General features: G+C 41.1%; 1 protein-coding gene across 1 annotated transcript in view; it reads right to left on the bottom strand.

The window, feature by feature from the left end:
- The window catches only part of MYO15B (myosin XVB), a 205,917-nt gene extending 192,904 nt beyond the window's left edge, over positions 1-13,013 (bottom strand). Inside the window, exons 1-3 of the mRNA XM_089654889.1 lie at positions 12,892-13,013; positions 12,331-12,366; positions 4,490-4,547 (exon numbers count right to left, since the gene is read on the bottom strand). Coding sequence (XP_089511015.1) covers positions 4,490-4,547; positions 12,331-12,333 — 61 coding nt within the window. The 5' untranslated portion in view covers positions 12,334-12,366; positions 12,892-13,013. The remainder of the gene's footprint in view (positions 1-4,489; positions 4,548-12,330; positions 12,367-12,891) is intronic.
- Positions 13,014-14,598: the final 1,585 nt, after the last annotated feature.

Below are 14,598 nucleotides of genomic sequence, written 5' to 3'. Positions count from 1 at the left end.
ATTGGATTCAGGTGTTCCAATCACCTCCATGGTCACAGGTGTATAAAATCAAGCACCTAGGCATGCAGACTGCTTCTACAAACATTTGTGAAAGAACTGGTCGCTCCCAGGAGCTCAGTGAATTCAAGCGTGGTACCGTGATAGGTTGCCACCTATGCAAAAAGACCATTCGTGAAATGTCCTTGCTACTAAATATTCCACGATCAACTGTTTGTGGTAACAAAGTGGTATCAACTGGGAATAACAGCAATTCAGCCACAAAGTGGTAGGCCACGTAGAATGACAGAGCGTGGTCAGCGCATGCTGAAGCGCAGTGTGCAGAAGTCACCAACTGCCTGCAGAGTCAATAGCTAAAGACCTCCAAACTTCATGTGGCCTTCAGATTAGCACAACAACAGTGCATAGAGAAGTGGGTAATAAAGAAATATATAATAAACAATGTGCACAATAACTATACACTACTATAGTCCATTGCCACAGCGTGATTCTTTCATTTAAAAATGACTTGTGCTGTACAAATCTTCCTTTTATCATATACGGTGTACCTCCACCAACACTGACACCAGTTGTGCTCTCACCTGGAATTTACATGTTTAGGAGAACGTGGTCAATCCCCAGTCAGCAGGCCAGGCATGGTGGCCAAGGGCAACTCTTAAATATAACAGAGCCTGCGCAGCAGGGGAGTCGTGGAAGATGGACAAATAGATGGTGCAGGATAGTGGAGCCTGGAAGGAGGCCTACCTACAGGCTGCTTGCTGGAAAGAAGGATCTCCACTGTGCCAAGTGTCCTGGGGAGGATAATCCTGTCAGCAGGGAAGGAGCCAGCCCAGAGTAAGGCCTGAAAGCAGCTACAACCCACCAACCAAACAGGATAGGACAGTGAGAGTGCTTCTAAACCTCCTGGACCAGATAAAGGGAGAGGATGGTCAGGTGCAAGTCCCAAACTAGTTCTCAAATGGGCAGGGGTGGACTGACAACTCATGGGGCCCCCGGGCAATAGGGGATCATGGGGCCCCTGTGTCCTTGCCCAAACTCAAAAAAGCCTATGAAAAAGGTACCAGGGGCATCTCATGGGGCCCCCTACTGACCTCGAGCAGTGCCCGAGTTTCCAAATGGTCAGTCTGCATACGGGACTACATAATTGGCAGATCTTGGAATCCCTTGCCCAGGGATATTCTCAGTGCAGCCGGGTGAAGCAGGAAGGATTCATCTGGAGTCTGAGGAGGTACATCAAGGGGACTTCAGTGCTCTTTAAAGAGACAGTGCTATTTTTTATATCCATATTTTTGTACCGTGTACAGTTTGCTAAGATGTTTGTCTTCAAGTTTGTAGTTCCTTGGGCATCCAATATACCCCTTGGCCCCATCCAAGTTGTTAACCCCTCAATAAAAACTACAAAAAAACAGCTCAAGGACTGTTTTACTGACTCTCTGTGAGAAGATGTGGAAAATGTGTGTTGCCTGACCATGCAGAGCTTAGGAACACCCAATCAAACTCAGCGGCTCCTGTGGGGGTAGCTCTCTCTCTCTCTTTATATATATATCACATTATCTTAGTGCTAATATTATATAGTAGCTATGAATCCAGTTTATAGGACAGCTTAGGCTAGATCTGGTTTTGCTCAGCATGGGATCTGTCCGTTGATGCCCTGCTGAGCTGAGCGGCGTGGCCAAATGACAGGTCCGTGTCCTCTCTGGTTCTGTAGAGTGGACACGGACACAGCCTGCTCTGCTCTATGGGCAGTTGGATGCAAACAGACTGGCTGTCTGTTTACACCCGACTGCTCTCAGATCTGGCCAGGCAGAGGGGAATGGAATCCCTTTCTTTTGTTTTCTCTGTATCGGATCAGAGGTAGCCAGGTGTAAACGGATACAAGTCTGCTTACATCCGACTGCCCATAAAGGAGAATGGAGGGTTTGATTGGGTCCACCTGAAAAATAGTCAGGGGGATCTAATTAATCGCTTGTGTGAAAGGGGCCTTAGAACTATACAGATTCGAGACATATGAAACAAGGGTGCTGATAATCTCATCGGGGGAATTAACTAGTCTACCCTCTATGGTTATTAGAGCCCCTATAGCTTGGGAAATAGTATGAGATTAAGCCGTTTTGGAGAATAAGTGACTAGTTTTTTTTTCCCCTTTTTCGTAAAATGTTAGTTTATTAAAACAAGTTAGCATTCTCCCGAGGAGGTAACCATATGGTCCAAAGCCTCCTGAACTGACCTCCAAGCCCATCTATTCAGTTCTGAGGGATCAATAATGTAACTTTGTTCCAATTTGCATACCGTTTGATCAACCTGACTCAGCTGGTTGCTAGCATTATGTTTCACTCTGGAGATTTTAGCAATAAAAACGCCTTGCAGATACGCTTTTAAAGGTTTCCCAGTTTAGTTTGATGCCTAAATAAAATTCATGGAACCACAAAAGTTTGGAGATCTTATTTTCAATAGTCTCATGCGACAGGAATAAATGTAGCTAGAAATCATTTAGCTTCCATGATGCCTTAGGACTTAGGTTGTGTGGACAATGGCTTGGCAGTAAGCCAGGTTAGCAGGGGCATGTAAGCAAATAATGTAACTAATCCTTGTTGTTTTTTGTTTTACTTTATTACAAATGTATGTACATTGGATAGACATGTTTGCTTTTTATACATGATCTGCTTGGTCTGCAACCAGTTCACAAAAACGCTGATTGGATGCAGTTTGAACTGCATCCAATCCGCATAACATGTGAAATAACATTGCTTACTATGGTGCCTGTTTACTTACATCTGGTGCAGTGGCAGTGCGGATTGAAAAAGTCCTGTCTGATTTCTGAGCAGTGTGGTCTGGTTCAGGTGTGGATTACAGGCTCATTGACTGCTATGGGAACTGTTTCTGAGTCGCACATGTTGTGAGTTTGTGAACACCATTTCAGGTCAGTTTTCTCTCCTGATCCTGATGTAAACCTGACCTGATCCTGATCAAAACCTGACCTGTACCACCGAACAACTACTTTGCCAATTAGCTGGGGAAACGGAGCTTCAATTTGCATTGCACATGTGTGAATATATGCTCATTGGAAATACACTTTGACTTTCCCTTTAAACAGCTGTATGAATTTCAGAGCCCCACCATAGGGGATAAACACTGCTGTCTTAGGCTGAATTTTAGCTAATGGTCTATTGTTCCCACAACACAATAATGAAAGCAGGGTTGTCTTCAATTCATGTATGGTTTAAAAAATAACTTTTGTTACAAATGCAAGATGCAGTACTGCTTAAGGCTGGGTTCACACATATGATGTGCGGTATATCGCATGTGATGCGCACAGGAACCGCACTGAATTCCTGTGCAAATCACATGTGAATTGTGTGCGGTGCAATTGGAGTCATACATGTTGTATGGCTCAAATCGCACCGCATCCACACCAAAAAGGTGCAGGACCCTTTTTTTGGTCCGCACTAGAATGCAATCGCATGGGTATTCACACCTATGCAATCCGATTCTGCACATTGCACCATGTTTTGCAGACCAATTTTGGGTGTTCTTAACATAACATACACACCCGCAGCGGTTCACATGAACAGGGTGCGATTCTGAGGCAATGCGTAATTCGCACAGAAAATGCTGCAAATTCCGCACCGCATCAGTGTGAACCAGGGCTAAATGTTTTTTTTTTTTAGCAATTGTTTTCATAGAAAGGGAAAAGGTAAGAAAATGAAGCACAAATGAACAACAGAGAACGATTTGTTGCATTATCCTTTGTTATTCTGCCCTAAGCTCACTAATGTTTACCCATGAAAACCAGTCACACCTGGCCTACTTGAACTAGTAAAGTGAGCTGTAACATCTCATAGGCTTGGATAAAGAGAATAAACAGCCATTGCATAATATTCTAATTCTATCACTTCTATCATAGCAGAACTTCTTTTCGTCCAGCAAAATTCAATCATAATGCAAAAGTGGTTTGATACAGCTTAGAAAAATGGTCAGGAATAGAGTTAGAATATAGTCAGAAGGACCTGTGAAGGATATCATAGTGTAGAACCCAAGCTCATTAACAGTTAAAAAGTTCACCTTTTGCACCATGTTGCCTGTATTCAGGCTGTAATATGTAATATGATGCAAATGCCTTGCCTTCCACCCTCAAACTGCCCCTTCCTCGTGACAATGGGCAGGACTTCTTCTCCCCGCAGCTGCTGTCACATTCAAAATCGGCTGCAGCAGGCAGCCTCGTAATACTCGATTCTCAATGCGGTAATCAGCATACTCCTAGTCCACTGAATCTTTCTCCATCTCTCCAACTGACAACCTCTACAAGAGCTTGAGGAAGAGTTTACAGGAACCTGACATTGCATCAGCAATCTACTGCTTTGCAGGCTCGTGACAAAAAAAAAAAAAAAAAAAATGCACATTTTTCCCCTTTCATTTTTCTTTCAAACATCAATCTAGCCTTTAAACTGACAAAATTCCCAACAATAGAGAATGTTTCCCTTTCATTGCTTACCCTGTGCCGCATTCAAGAGAGCAGCTAATTCAGCTGGCACTTCCAGCACAGTCAGGTCCTAGGCAAGAAAATATATAAAGATATTAACACTGTCATATAAATGTGTACAGTAGTCCTTTTCCTTATAACACGCGACACATTTATTTTTGAACACTTTTTTTGTTCCTGAACATTTGCAGTACATTGGCTGTATGTATATCGGCCAATAATGTAAACCCAATAATCAGTTATTGTCCTACATATAAAGATGTGCTTTCACTACATAAGACATTGATATGAATTCAAACAGCAAATTCCTTTTTTACCTAATAAAGATGTAATTCTGTCTAGCCAGTCTTCTAGTTCTGACACCACTGCCGGGCAGCTGAGCCAGGCCCTGAATATGCTTCCCTGCAGACTACACAACATTTAGACAATTCAGCCTGACCTGGGACTGAACCCAGTTCAGGACTAGATAATGAAGGGAAATCAATGTGTTTTCTCTTTCTGCAAGTGTTACAGGATTAATGGTAATCTGAGTGCGAGGTATTTATTTATTTCAGGTACTTATATAGCGCTGTCAACTTACGCAGCGCTTTAGATATATATTGTACATTCACATCAGTCCCTAACTCTCAAGGGGTGTACAATCTAAGGTCCCTAACTTACATTCATACATACACATATTAGGGCCAATTTAGACAGGAACCAATTAACCTACCAGCATGTCTTTTGACGTGTGGGAGGAAACCGGGAGTACCTGGAGGAAACCCACACAGGCACAGAGAGAACATGCAAACTCCAGGCAGGTGGTGCCATGGCTGGGATTTGAACCAACGACCCTAGTACTGCCAGGCAGAAGTGCTAACCATTTAGCCACTGTGCTGCCCAGGTATGGCAAAGATGCAGCCTGCAGTATCTGTATTCAAAAAGGAGACAGAAAACACGTTGCTCACTTGCATTCTGAGTTTGAAGTGTTAACCGAGCTATAGCTGAATGACAGCTACAGCGGAGTTGTCCAGTTCTGGGAGGGCTTCATATGACGTCCTCCCAGAATGCGCCCCCAGCGGCGCGCATCCAGTGATCGCCGTGATCGCTGTGTCCTATGGACACAGCTGATCACGTGATGAGGTAAAAGGACAATCACATTGGCCTTTTACCACATGATCAGCTGTGTCCAGTGACAGCAGATCACGGAGTAAATACAGTTGCCGGTTATCAGCTGCACTTTCTTCACGCTGTCACAACCAGCACCTGTTGTAGAGCAAATCGGCACTGATCATCACGGCACTGATGATCAGTGCCCTGCAGTGCCACCCAGCAGTGTCCAGCAGTACATCCCAGCAGTGCCCAGCAATGCCACCCACCAGTGCCCAGCAGTACCTCCAACCAGTGCCCCCCATCAGTGCCACCCATCAGTGCTGCCCATCAGTGCCGCCCAAAAGTGCCCACCAGTGTTGTCAGTCAGTGATGTCAATTAGTGCCGTCAGTCAGCGCCGCCCGTCAGTGTCGCCTATCAGTGACCATCATTGCTGTGTATTAGTGCAGCATCATTAGTGTCTCCTCATCAATGCCCACCAGTGCCACCTCATCAGTGCAGACTATCAGTGCCCATCAGTGCTGCCTATCCGTGCCACCTCATCAGTGCAGCCTCATAAATGCACATCAGTGAATGAGAAAAATTACCTGTTTGCAAAATTTTATAATAGAAACAAATAAAAAAAATTTTTTCACACGTTTTGCTCTCTTTGTTTATAGTGCAAAAAATAAAACACCCAGTGGCGATTAAATACCACCAAAAGAAAGCTCTATTTGTGTGAAAAGATTGGGAAAGATTTTGTTTGTGGACAGTTATGCATGACCCCGCAATTGTCATTCAAAGTATGAAAGTGCTGAAAGATGGCCTGCTCAGGAAGGGGGTAAAAGTGCCCGGTAGGCAAGCGGTTAAGGACTATCTACCACAGTTTTACTACAGCAGAGCGACTCCACTGTGCCAGATCACGTAAATGTATGTGATCCAGCATTTCTGGCCAGGCAGACTACCCCTTCTGTGCTTGCACAAGCCGGGACCTGCTGATCGGCTTAGCGCATGACAGTTCAGAACCCTGATTATTAAAAACACAGGTCTCTGAACAGAAAGCAGAGATGTGGCTGTTTTTTTCTCCCTGCAAAGCAGAGAGATATAAGAGTCTCCCCTAGTGTATTTAAGCACACAGTTAACCCTTTGATTGCCCCAGATGTTAACCCCATCCCCAGCACCGATAGTGTCACTGGTGATGTCAGTGTCATTTCCCACCCAGCATCAGTTAATGTCAGACTACCCATCACACTATCACAGTCCCCCTATAAGTCACTGATCTCTACCATTACTAGTATAAAAAATAAATAAAAATCCCAGTATTTATACCATCATTTGTAGGCGCTATAACTTTCGCACAAACCAATTATTATACACTTATTGGGATTTTTGTTTTACCAAATTACCAAAGACATGTAGCAGGATACATTTACACTAGAAATTTGATTTTTAATCGGTTATGTTTTATAACAGAAAATAGAAAATATAGGTTTTTTTTATTTTTGGTCTTTATTGTTTATATAATACAAAATACAAAACCCAGTGGTGATCAAATACCAACAAAAAAAGCTCTATTTGTGTGAAAAAAAATTATTTAACTTTCATGCGGGTACAGTGTTGCATGATCGCACGATTGCCAGTTAAAGTAGTGCAGTGCCAAACAGCAAAAATTGCGCTGGTCATGAAGGGGGTAAAATCTTCAGGGCTGAAGTTGCTATACAGATAATTGATTTCTTTAGGCACATGGAAAAACGCATCAATTTCTATTAGAGAATTACCATTACTAACTTACTAAACAGAGAAAGTGAGTGTCAGAACAAACACAAAATTGAACAAAGATAGCATTAACAAAATTTAACTAACCTTTTTTTTTACTGTGTCTGGATGTCCCTGTCTGCAAAGTTTACCCATGCCAACTGAGCTCTAGAACTGATACCGTATAACAAAATATATTTAAAAAATATGATAATGCTTTAACAAAAATTAGTTGCATGGACGAGTTGCCACAAAAAAGCCCAGTTACAATATGCCTGACAACACTTTGACTTGCCTTTTTATGGCAGTGGTGCAGCAAAGGCTTCTTTCTGGCAGCTTATGCAACTCATTTTTGTTGAAGTATTGTCATATTGTGCTTCTTCAAAACAACCACACCAACGTTTTCTAGAGCAGCTTTTATTTATCTTCAGGTTACCTGTGGGTTTTTCTTTGTATCCCGAACAATTCTTCTGGCAGTTGTGGCTGCAATCTTTCTTGCTCTACCTGTACTTGGCTTGATATCAATAGACCTCTACATTTTCCACTTCTTATTAAGTGACTTACCAGTACTGATATGCATATTCAAGGCTTTGGACATCTTTTTATATCCTTTTCCATAATTATAAAGTTCCATTACCTTGCTACCCAGGTCTTTTAACAGTTCTTTTATACTCCCCATGGCTCAGTATCTAGCCTACTCAGTGCATCCATGTGAGAGCTAACAAAATCATTGACTATCTATACACAGACACTAATTGCAATTTAAAAAGACACAGATGTGGCAAGTTAACCATGAATTGCCAATTTAACCCGTGTGTGTCACCTTGTGTGTCTGTACCAAGGCCAAACATTCCAGGGTATGTAAACGTTTGATCTGGGCCATTTGGGTGATTTCAGTAATATTTTCAATATTAATGCCAAAATTACATGATTTCTGCCAGGGTGTGCAAACTTTTGAGCACAACTGTATGTATATATAATGATTACAATCCCCTGCAACCTCTGGGTGGGTTATTTAGTAATCTATACTATTTTGTAAAGTTGTTCCTGAAGGATTCCAGGAACTGAAATGTCTGGTATGTAGAGTCACAACAGGAGAGATATGCAAATTATGTCTTAAGAAGCAAAGCAATGAAAATACAGAACAGGTACCGAGACACACAAAGAGACTAATTGCATTTATCTTCATACACAAATTTCCATTGCACAGTCCTGGAAAGCCCCACGGTCCCATTTGAATTATTGAAAGGCAAGATGTCATGGATCATGATTAATGAATGCCTCTTGGCACTCCTAAATGACAAGTCGGGATCCTTGAATTAGATACCTTTCCACTCCCTCCTGAGAGAGAGTGATGTGATGTTATGGGATAGGGTGCACTCTTGGTCTCTCCTCTTCTCCCTTTAGGGATCTTTTACCCCCGTTTGTTCTATCCCTTCCTTTCTTTCCTGCTAATTGTCTTCTAAGTGTTCCTACAACGTGGCCACTTGGCCGACAATTACAGCTCACTGTGTAGTCTGATTGGAATGCCAGCACTAACACGGTGAGAGAACATTCTTGCCATGGTAATTCTGCAATACATCATTGTACCACTCCCACGTAATGTACATGCAAATAATCTTGGTTTATTGTTTTATATTACTATGTATACTTGTACGCATTCAAAGTGTTCCCTATGCCTAATGCATCTATGTTGGCTTTTGTACTTTTCTACTGAAAAGAAATAGATTGTAAGCTCCAAGGAGCAGGGCCCTCCTTTCCCTCTTGTATTGAACTGTATTGTTGCTGTATTGTCTCCCGTTATATTGTAAAGCGCTGAGAAAACTGTTGGCGCTTTATAAATCCTGTATAATAATAATAAAAAAAATATTGGCAAAGAAAATAAGGAACAGGAAGCTTGCACAAATCTCCCAAAATTCTTTTTTCAGGTGCATGTCACTAAAATAACTCAAAAGTTGTATCAACTAAGAAAACACTATACTTTTCCTTTACAGCGATGACCTTGCCATTAATGAACTGTACAGTGTTACGAGCTATACTGTAAACTATTTACAACTTTATGGCTTACCTAGTATATTTTAAGTTTGTAGACATGTTTCAGTAAAACACCACTAAAGAAGATTGACACAGATTGATATGTACGACAAGCATATTTTTTAATCCTATAGAGACAATGGGGTTAATTTACTAAAACCAGAGAGTGTAAAATCTGGTGCAGCTGTACCTAAATACAAGTCGGCATCCAGTTATTTTGTCAAAGCTTAATTGAACAAGTTAGAAGCTGATTGATTACCATGGACAGCTGTGCCAGATTTTGAACTTGCCAGTTTTAGTAAATTAACCCTATGCCTCTTCTATCTACCTATTTGAGAATTCTGGTCATAATAGGGACTTGCATGTGGAGCTCCACTAATACTGTACCTATGAGCATTTGACATTTATAGCAGCCATAAAAGTGGGATTGGTTAACTGCATGTATCTTAGGTCCAAGTTTATATGTACTTATGACAAATTTCACAACATTCTACATTCCAGGTCATCAAGAAAGACGAAGGGGTAGAAGCACAGGTTATAGACACATATGTAGTATAACTAATTTATGACCATAACTTATGTGATAAAATAAACATAGCAAAAACACAGAAAACTCATCATTACACAAAATATATGTATTTTATTTGCTCCCTATTTTACAGGATGAATAGTTCTTTATTGCCCTCATACCTGTTATACCAGGATCAAGTGAATATTTTGTTTCAATTTAACTCCTTTTAATCCTTTAACTTTCAATTAAGGGATTAAAGAATAGGCCACAAAACTGTAGAAGCCTTCCTCCTTCCCTGCACATTGTGTACAGTGGGAGGAGTGGGAAGGTGCCTGTATTCAAGTTTTTTCTGGCTGCTCCTCAGTGTTTTCAAGTTTTATTGCTGTCCATGTTCCAATTAGAAGTATTTTCCTTAAAGGATAAATTCACCTTTTAGAAAAAAATAATAAATGCACACTTTCTTGCAGATAAAAAAAATTGGGGATTGCATTTATTATTTTTGTCTGCAGGAACCTGGAAAGCATTGCACCAGAGATCAGTAGATCGCTTATAACATGTCAGAATATCTGCTTGCTATATGGGATGTATGAGCAAGTAGATATACTGACAGCTGCTAAGGTTGTCGGGACTTGTAGTCTTTCATTCACATATGACTGTGAATGAGTAATGCAGCTGCGTGGCTGGTGCCACACAGCCACGTTTTTTGTAAATTTGACAGCCAGCGAGGGGAAAGAAGATACCCCGCTAGCTGTGAAAGCAGGGATTGGGGGGGGGGGGTGGCAGTCTGAACATAACATGTTACACCCTGAATATGGGTGTAACATGCAATGAAAGGTGAACTTATCCTTTAAAGTGGTTGTAAAGGCTCAAGGTTTCTTTACCTTCATGCATTCTATGCATGTAGGCAAAAAACCCTTTTGTGTACAGCAGCTCCCCCAGCCCCCTCAATACCTACCTGAGCCCCATCGAGATCCAGCGATGTGCTGAGACAACAAGTGGGAGCCATTGGCTCCCACTGCTGTCAATCACAGCCAGTCAGCCAATGAGGAGAGAGAGGGGATGGCGTCAAGCCACGGCTCCGTGTGTGAATGGACACATGGAGCAGCGGATGCCCCCATAACAAGCTGCTTGCTATGGGGGCACCCAACAGAAAGGAGGAGCCAGTAGAGCCTGTGGGAGACCCAAGAAGAGGAGGATCTATGCAAAACCACTACACACAGCAGGTAAGTATAGACATGTTTGTTATTTTACAAAAAAATAAAATTAACCTTTATTATCGCTTTATTTTCCTGCTTGGTCACCTTTACAGGATTCAACTAGAAAAATCACCATTTTTTTTTTTAGCAGAGTGATGAAGGGCTAGAACTTATTTTTAGGGTTTTCTCTCATTTTGGCCCAACGTAGGATGTTCTCCAGACCTGCTCTGTGGCCAACAGTGAGGGGAAAATCTCTCCAACAGGGACAGAGACAGCAAAACAATCCAGACAGAGTTTTTAACTGTTCCCCAAACTGTTAAGCAAAATATATAAAAAACATATGTGGTTAGAGTTGGCTTTTAGAGAGAACCTATCACTTTGCCCATACTTTTCAGCAAACACCGTTGCCCACTGATAGTTACCATTCCTATGCTCCCCTGCTGTTTTGTTTCTCCAGGATCTTAAAGCCGGTTTAAGCTCTGTGTTCGAGTTTCCAGAAATTTAATGACCTGCTTTCCTCCCTCATGAGATCGTGTTTGAGGCTGGCAACTGGATTCACAACTCAAACTAAATCAAGGGAGAATGGGGAGAAGGTCACATGCACCCCATACCTTGTGGCTTTGATGAAGAGAGGTGGCAGAATAGGGCTAAAGTATGTATCAGAGGGTGAGGATGTGGGTCAACAACACAAACTATCACTGTCCTGAATAGGTAACCTAACAAATTCCATTTAACCACTTAACACTGCCCCATAGAGTCCCTTTAAGTGATCTTCAGTGCCCCAGAGGGAGCATGGCGTCTCATGAAACCACTGTGATTGGCTTTCACAATGGTCACATAATCAGGAGCCATTTTGCTGACTCTAGATTAGAAGCCTTAACCATTAGCTCTGAGTGAAAGCTTGATCAGAATGCTGGGAGTGTGCAGTGAGCATGCTCTAAGCACACAACCCTAGGCCACTGTAGACATATATGTGTGACGGCTGAGGGTTAAAATCCAGGTTAAGGAAACATGGTTGGCAGAAGGGCAGGGTGAGGGTTTATTCTTTATAGGTCCACTTTAAGGCACCTATTTAAAAATATTTTTACACAAGACTCACACATTTTTCCATTTGAATTCAATAGGAAAAATGTGTGAATACATTGCTAAATAGACTCCTAAGTATACAGAAATGTGGTCTGTAAAGCTATTACTTTTGCTACGTGTATTATATAATCTCTTAGCAAGTCCAACTCATTGGTTTAGCAAAAAAATATTCTGCCTTAAACTTAAAAAAAAGTGAACCTACCATACTGGACAGGGACTCTTGACTTGTTTCCTTCACCTTAATCAAATAAAAGCCATAATTAATGTGCTGATTATTGCTAGCAGGAAAATGACGCACTACATACATAAAAGCAGAAAGGTTTATATAAAAAAAAGGTACACACATAAAATGATCAAGCACTACCATATATATCAAGAAGACAAAGCTCCTTTAAAACATACAGGGTTTTTTTTTTTTTTCCTACTAAAGCTTGTTCACTCAGAATCTGGTGCACCTGTACATGGTAGCTTCTAACCTCAGCTTGTACAATTAAGCTTTACCAATAAAACCTGTAAGCTGATTGGTTTCTATGCAGAAGTTCATGAGATTCTGAGTGAGCCAGCTTTAGTAAATAAACCCCACAGGGTACATAAAAAATAACATGCAATCTGATACATGAAATAAGATGTACATTATAATATTATCAGGCAATATCTACATCACCAGACACAAATCCTCCTCCTTTCCACCAGTTCCACAGTTTATCTCATGCAATCACAACACACAGATAAAAGCCTGGTCATACATCCCTTAGAAATATACCTATCTGCAGTCTCTGATGAAGGAAGCCCCTCTGCAACCAGCGTCATGTATTGCTTGTGGCTGTGTGACACTAAGTGACACACCCAGAGGGCAGGAAAGGGTAAAGTCCAAATGGAGGAAAAAATCAGAGAGAGAGAGAGAGGATATGAAGGACTCAGGAGAAGCAGTAACTGCTTTAAGAGTATCTCATATGGACTTTGGTACATCATAGATCCCAGAGAAGGAAAAATAATGATTACACAAATGGGTGTATATTAAGAAGCACATAGAATACAGGGAAGAACTATGCTGCCATTACGTTGTGCATAAAGGATATGTTTTTATGGCAGGATAGTGACGTACTAGAAGGATAGGCGATGTCCCATGCAGATATAAGATAACCAATTGACTCACCTGGCAGATGCGCCTGTGTATGGAAGGGATTCTGGAGATTAACAGCACAGCCCCAAACTGGACTCTGTTGTATTTCAGTCTTCTGTAACGTCTCCTGCAATTGCGCACATTGCAATATTATGACTATCCATGACAAATTTGCTCCGTAACTCAATGTGATAAAATTTCTGTATTGCATACTGCTGTGTGCAGTTTGGAGTTAAATTGTATGTCGATCTAAAGGTGAGGATAAAATGAGGAAGGACTTGAACCTTTGTTGTATTTTAACTACTACAGTGCCTTGAAAAATTATTCGTACCCCTTTAAATTTTCCACATACAAATGCACACCACACTTTTCAGATATTTATTTGTAAATCATTTTGAAAACCATTTATAATTTTCCTTCCACTTCACAATTATGTGCCACTTTGTGTTGGTCTATCACATAAAATCCCAATAAAATACATTTACGTTTTTGGTTGTAACATGACAAAATGTGGACAATTTCAAGGGGTATGAATACTTTTTCAAGGCACTGCATCTGGAACACTGGTCAATTTCCCTTATCACTGTCCATGGAAGAGCGGTTTCAAAAAAGAAAATCTGCAACAACAACACAAACAGCAAAAAGCTGACAGGGTTTCTAGCTTTCCATTACTCTTAAAAAAAGACTGTACTTCTGTCTGTAGTGCTGTTGGAGATTTTCTCTTAATTGCTGTCTGGTAAAACTGTTGAAACCAAGGTATGAAGTAAAGGAAAATCCCCAAGAGGGGTTTTAATCTACCTTGGGCAAGACACAGACTTTATTTCATAACAAAGGAAAAACGTTTTTTAGTTTTTGAAAAAAGTGGCAAGAGTTTGGAACACCTGTCAGGTTTTTACTGTCTGTGTCTCTGAGGGAGATTCACCCTCTATATATGTCCTGGTGACTGTTTTCTCTGACAGTGAAATGGAAAGAAAATCACAAAGTTTAGGTTGTCACCAGAATAGAAATGGCGGGGGAATCTTCCAATGGGAACACTACTTCTGGTGACCCCTGTAATAATCAGGGATTCCCTCACTTTGGGGGGATTTTCTCTCATTTTCTATTTTGGTTATGGGACAGAAAGTGAAGAATAATTTCACCAATGGGACAGGGGTTATAACCCTTCTGTACTCTATTCAAAATGAAAGAAAAAAAGTTTTGTCTTTAGTTACACTTTAAGAAGAACTATTGCAAGATTTTTTTGCATCAAACATAACCCAAATGAATAAAGTATACAGTTAGGGCATGCCTGATTTACTTAAAAGTGCTGTCAATGCATCCGCACCATTTCTCCCAATGCAGCGTATC

The sequence above is a fragment of the Staurois parvus genome, unplaced genomic scaffold (genome assembly GCF_062004578.1).
Source record: "Staurois parvus isolate SC_StPar_1 unplaced genomic scaffold, SC_StPar_1.0 ptg000813l, whole genome shotgun sequence".
In the NCBI taxonomy this organism is placed as follows: Eukaryota; Metazoa; Chordata; class Amphibia; order Anura; family Ranidae; genus Staurois; species Staurois parvus.
Note: the sequence above shows the minus strand (reverse complement) of the source record. Positions and strands in the feature narration are given on the sequence as shown.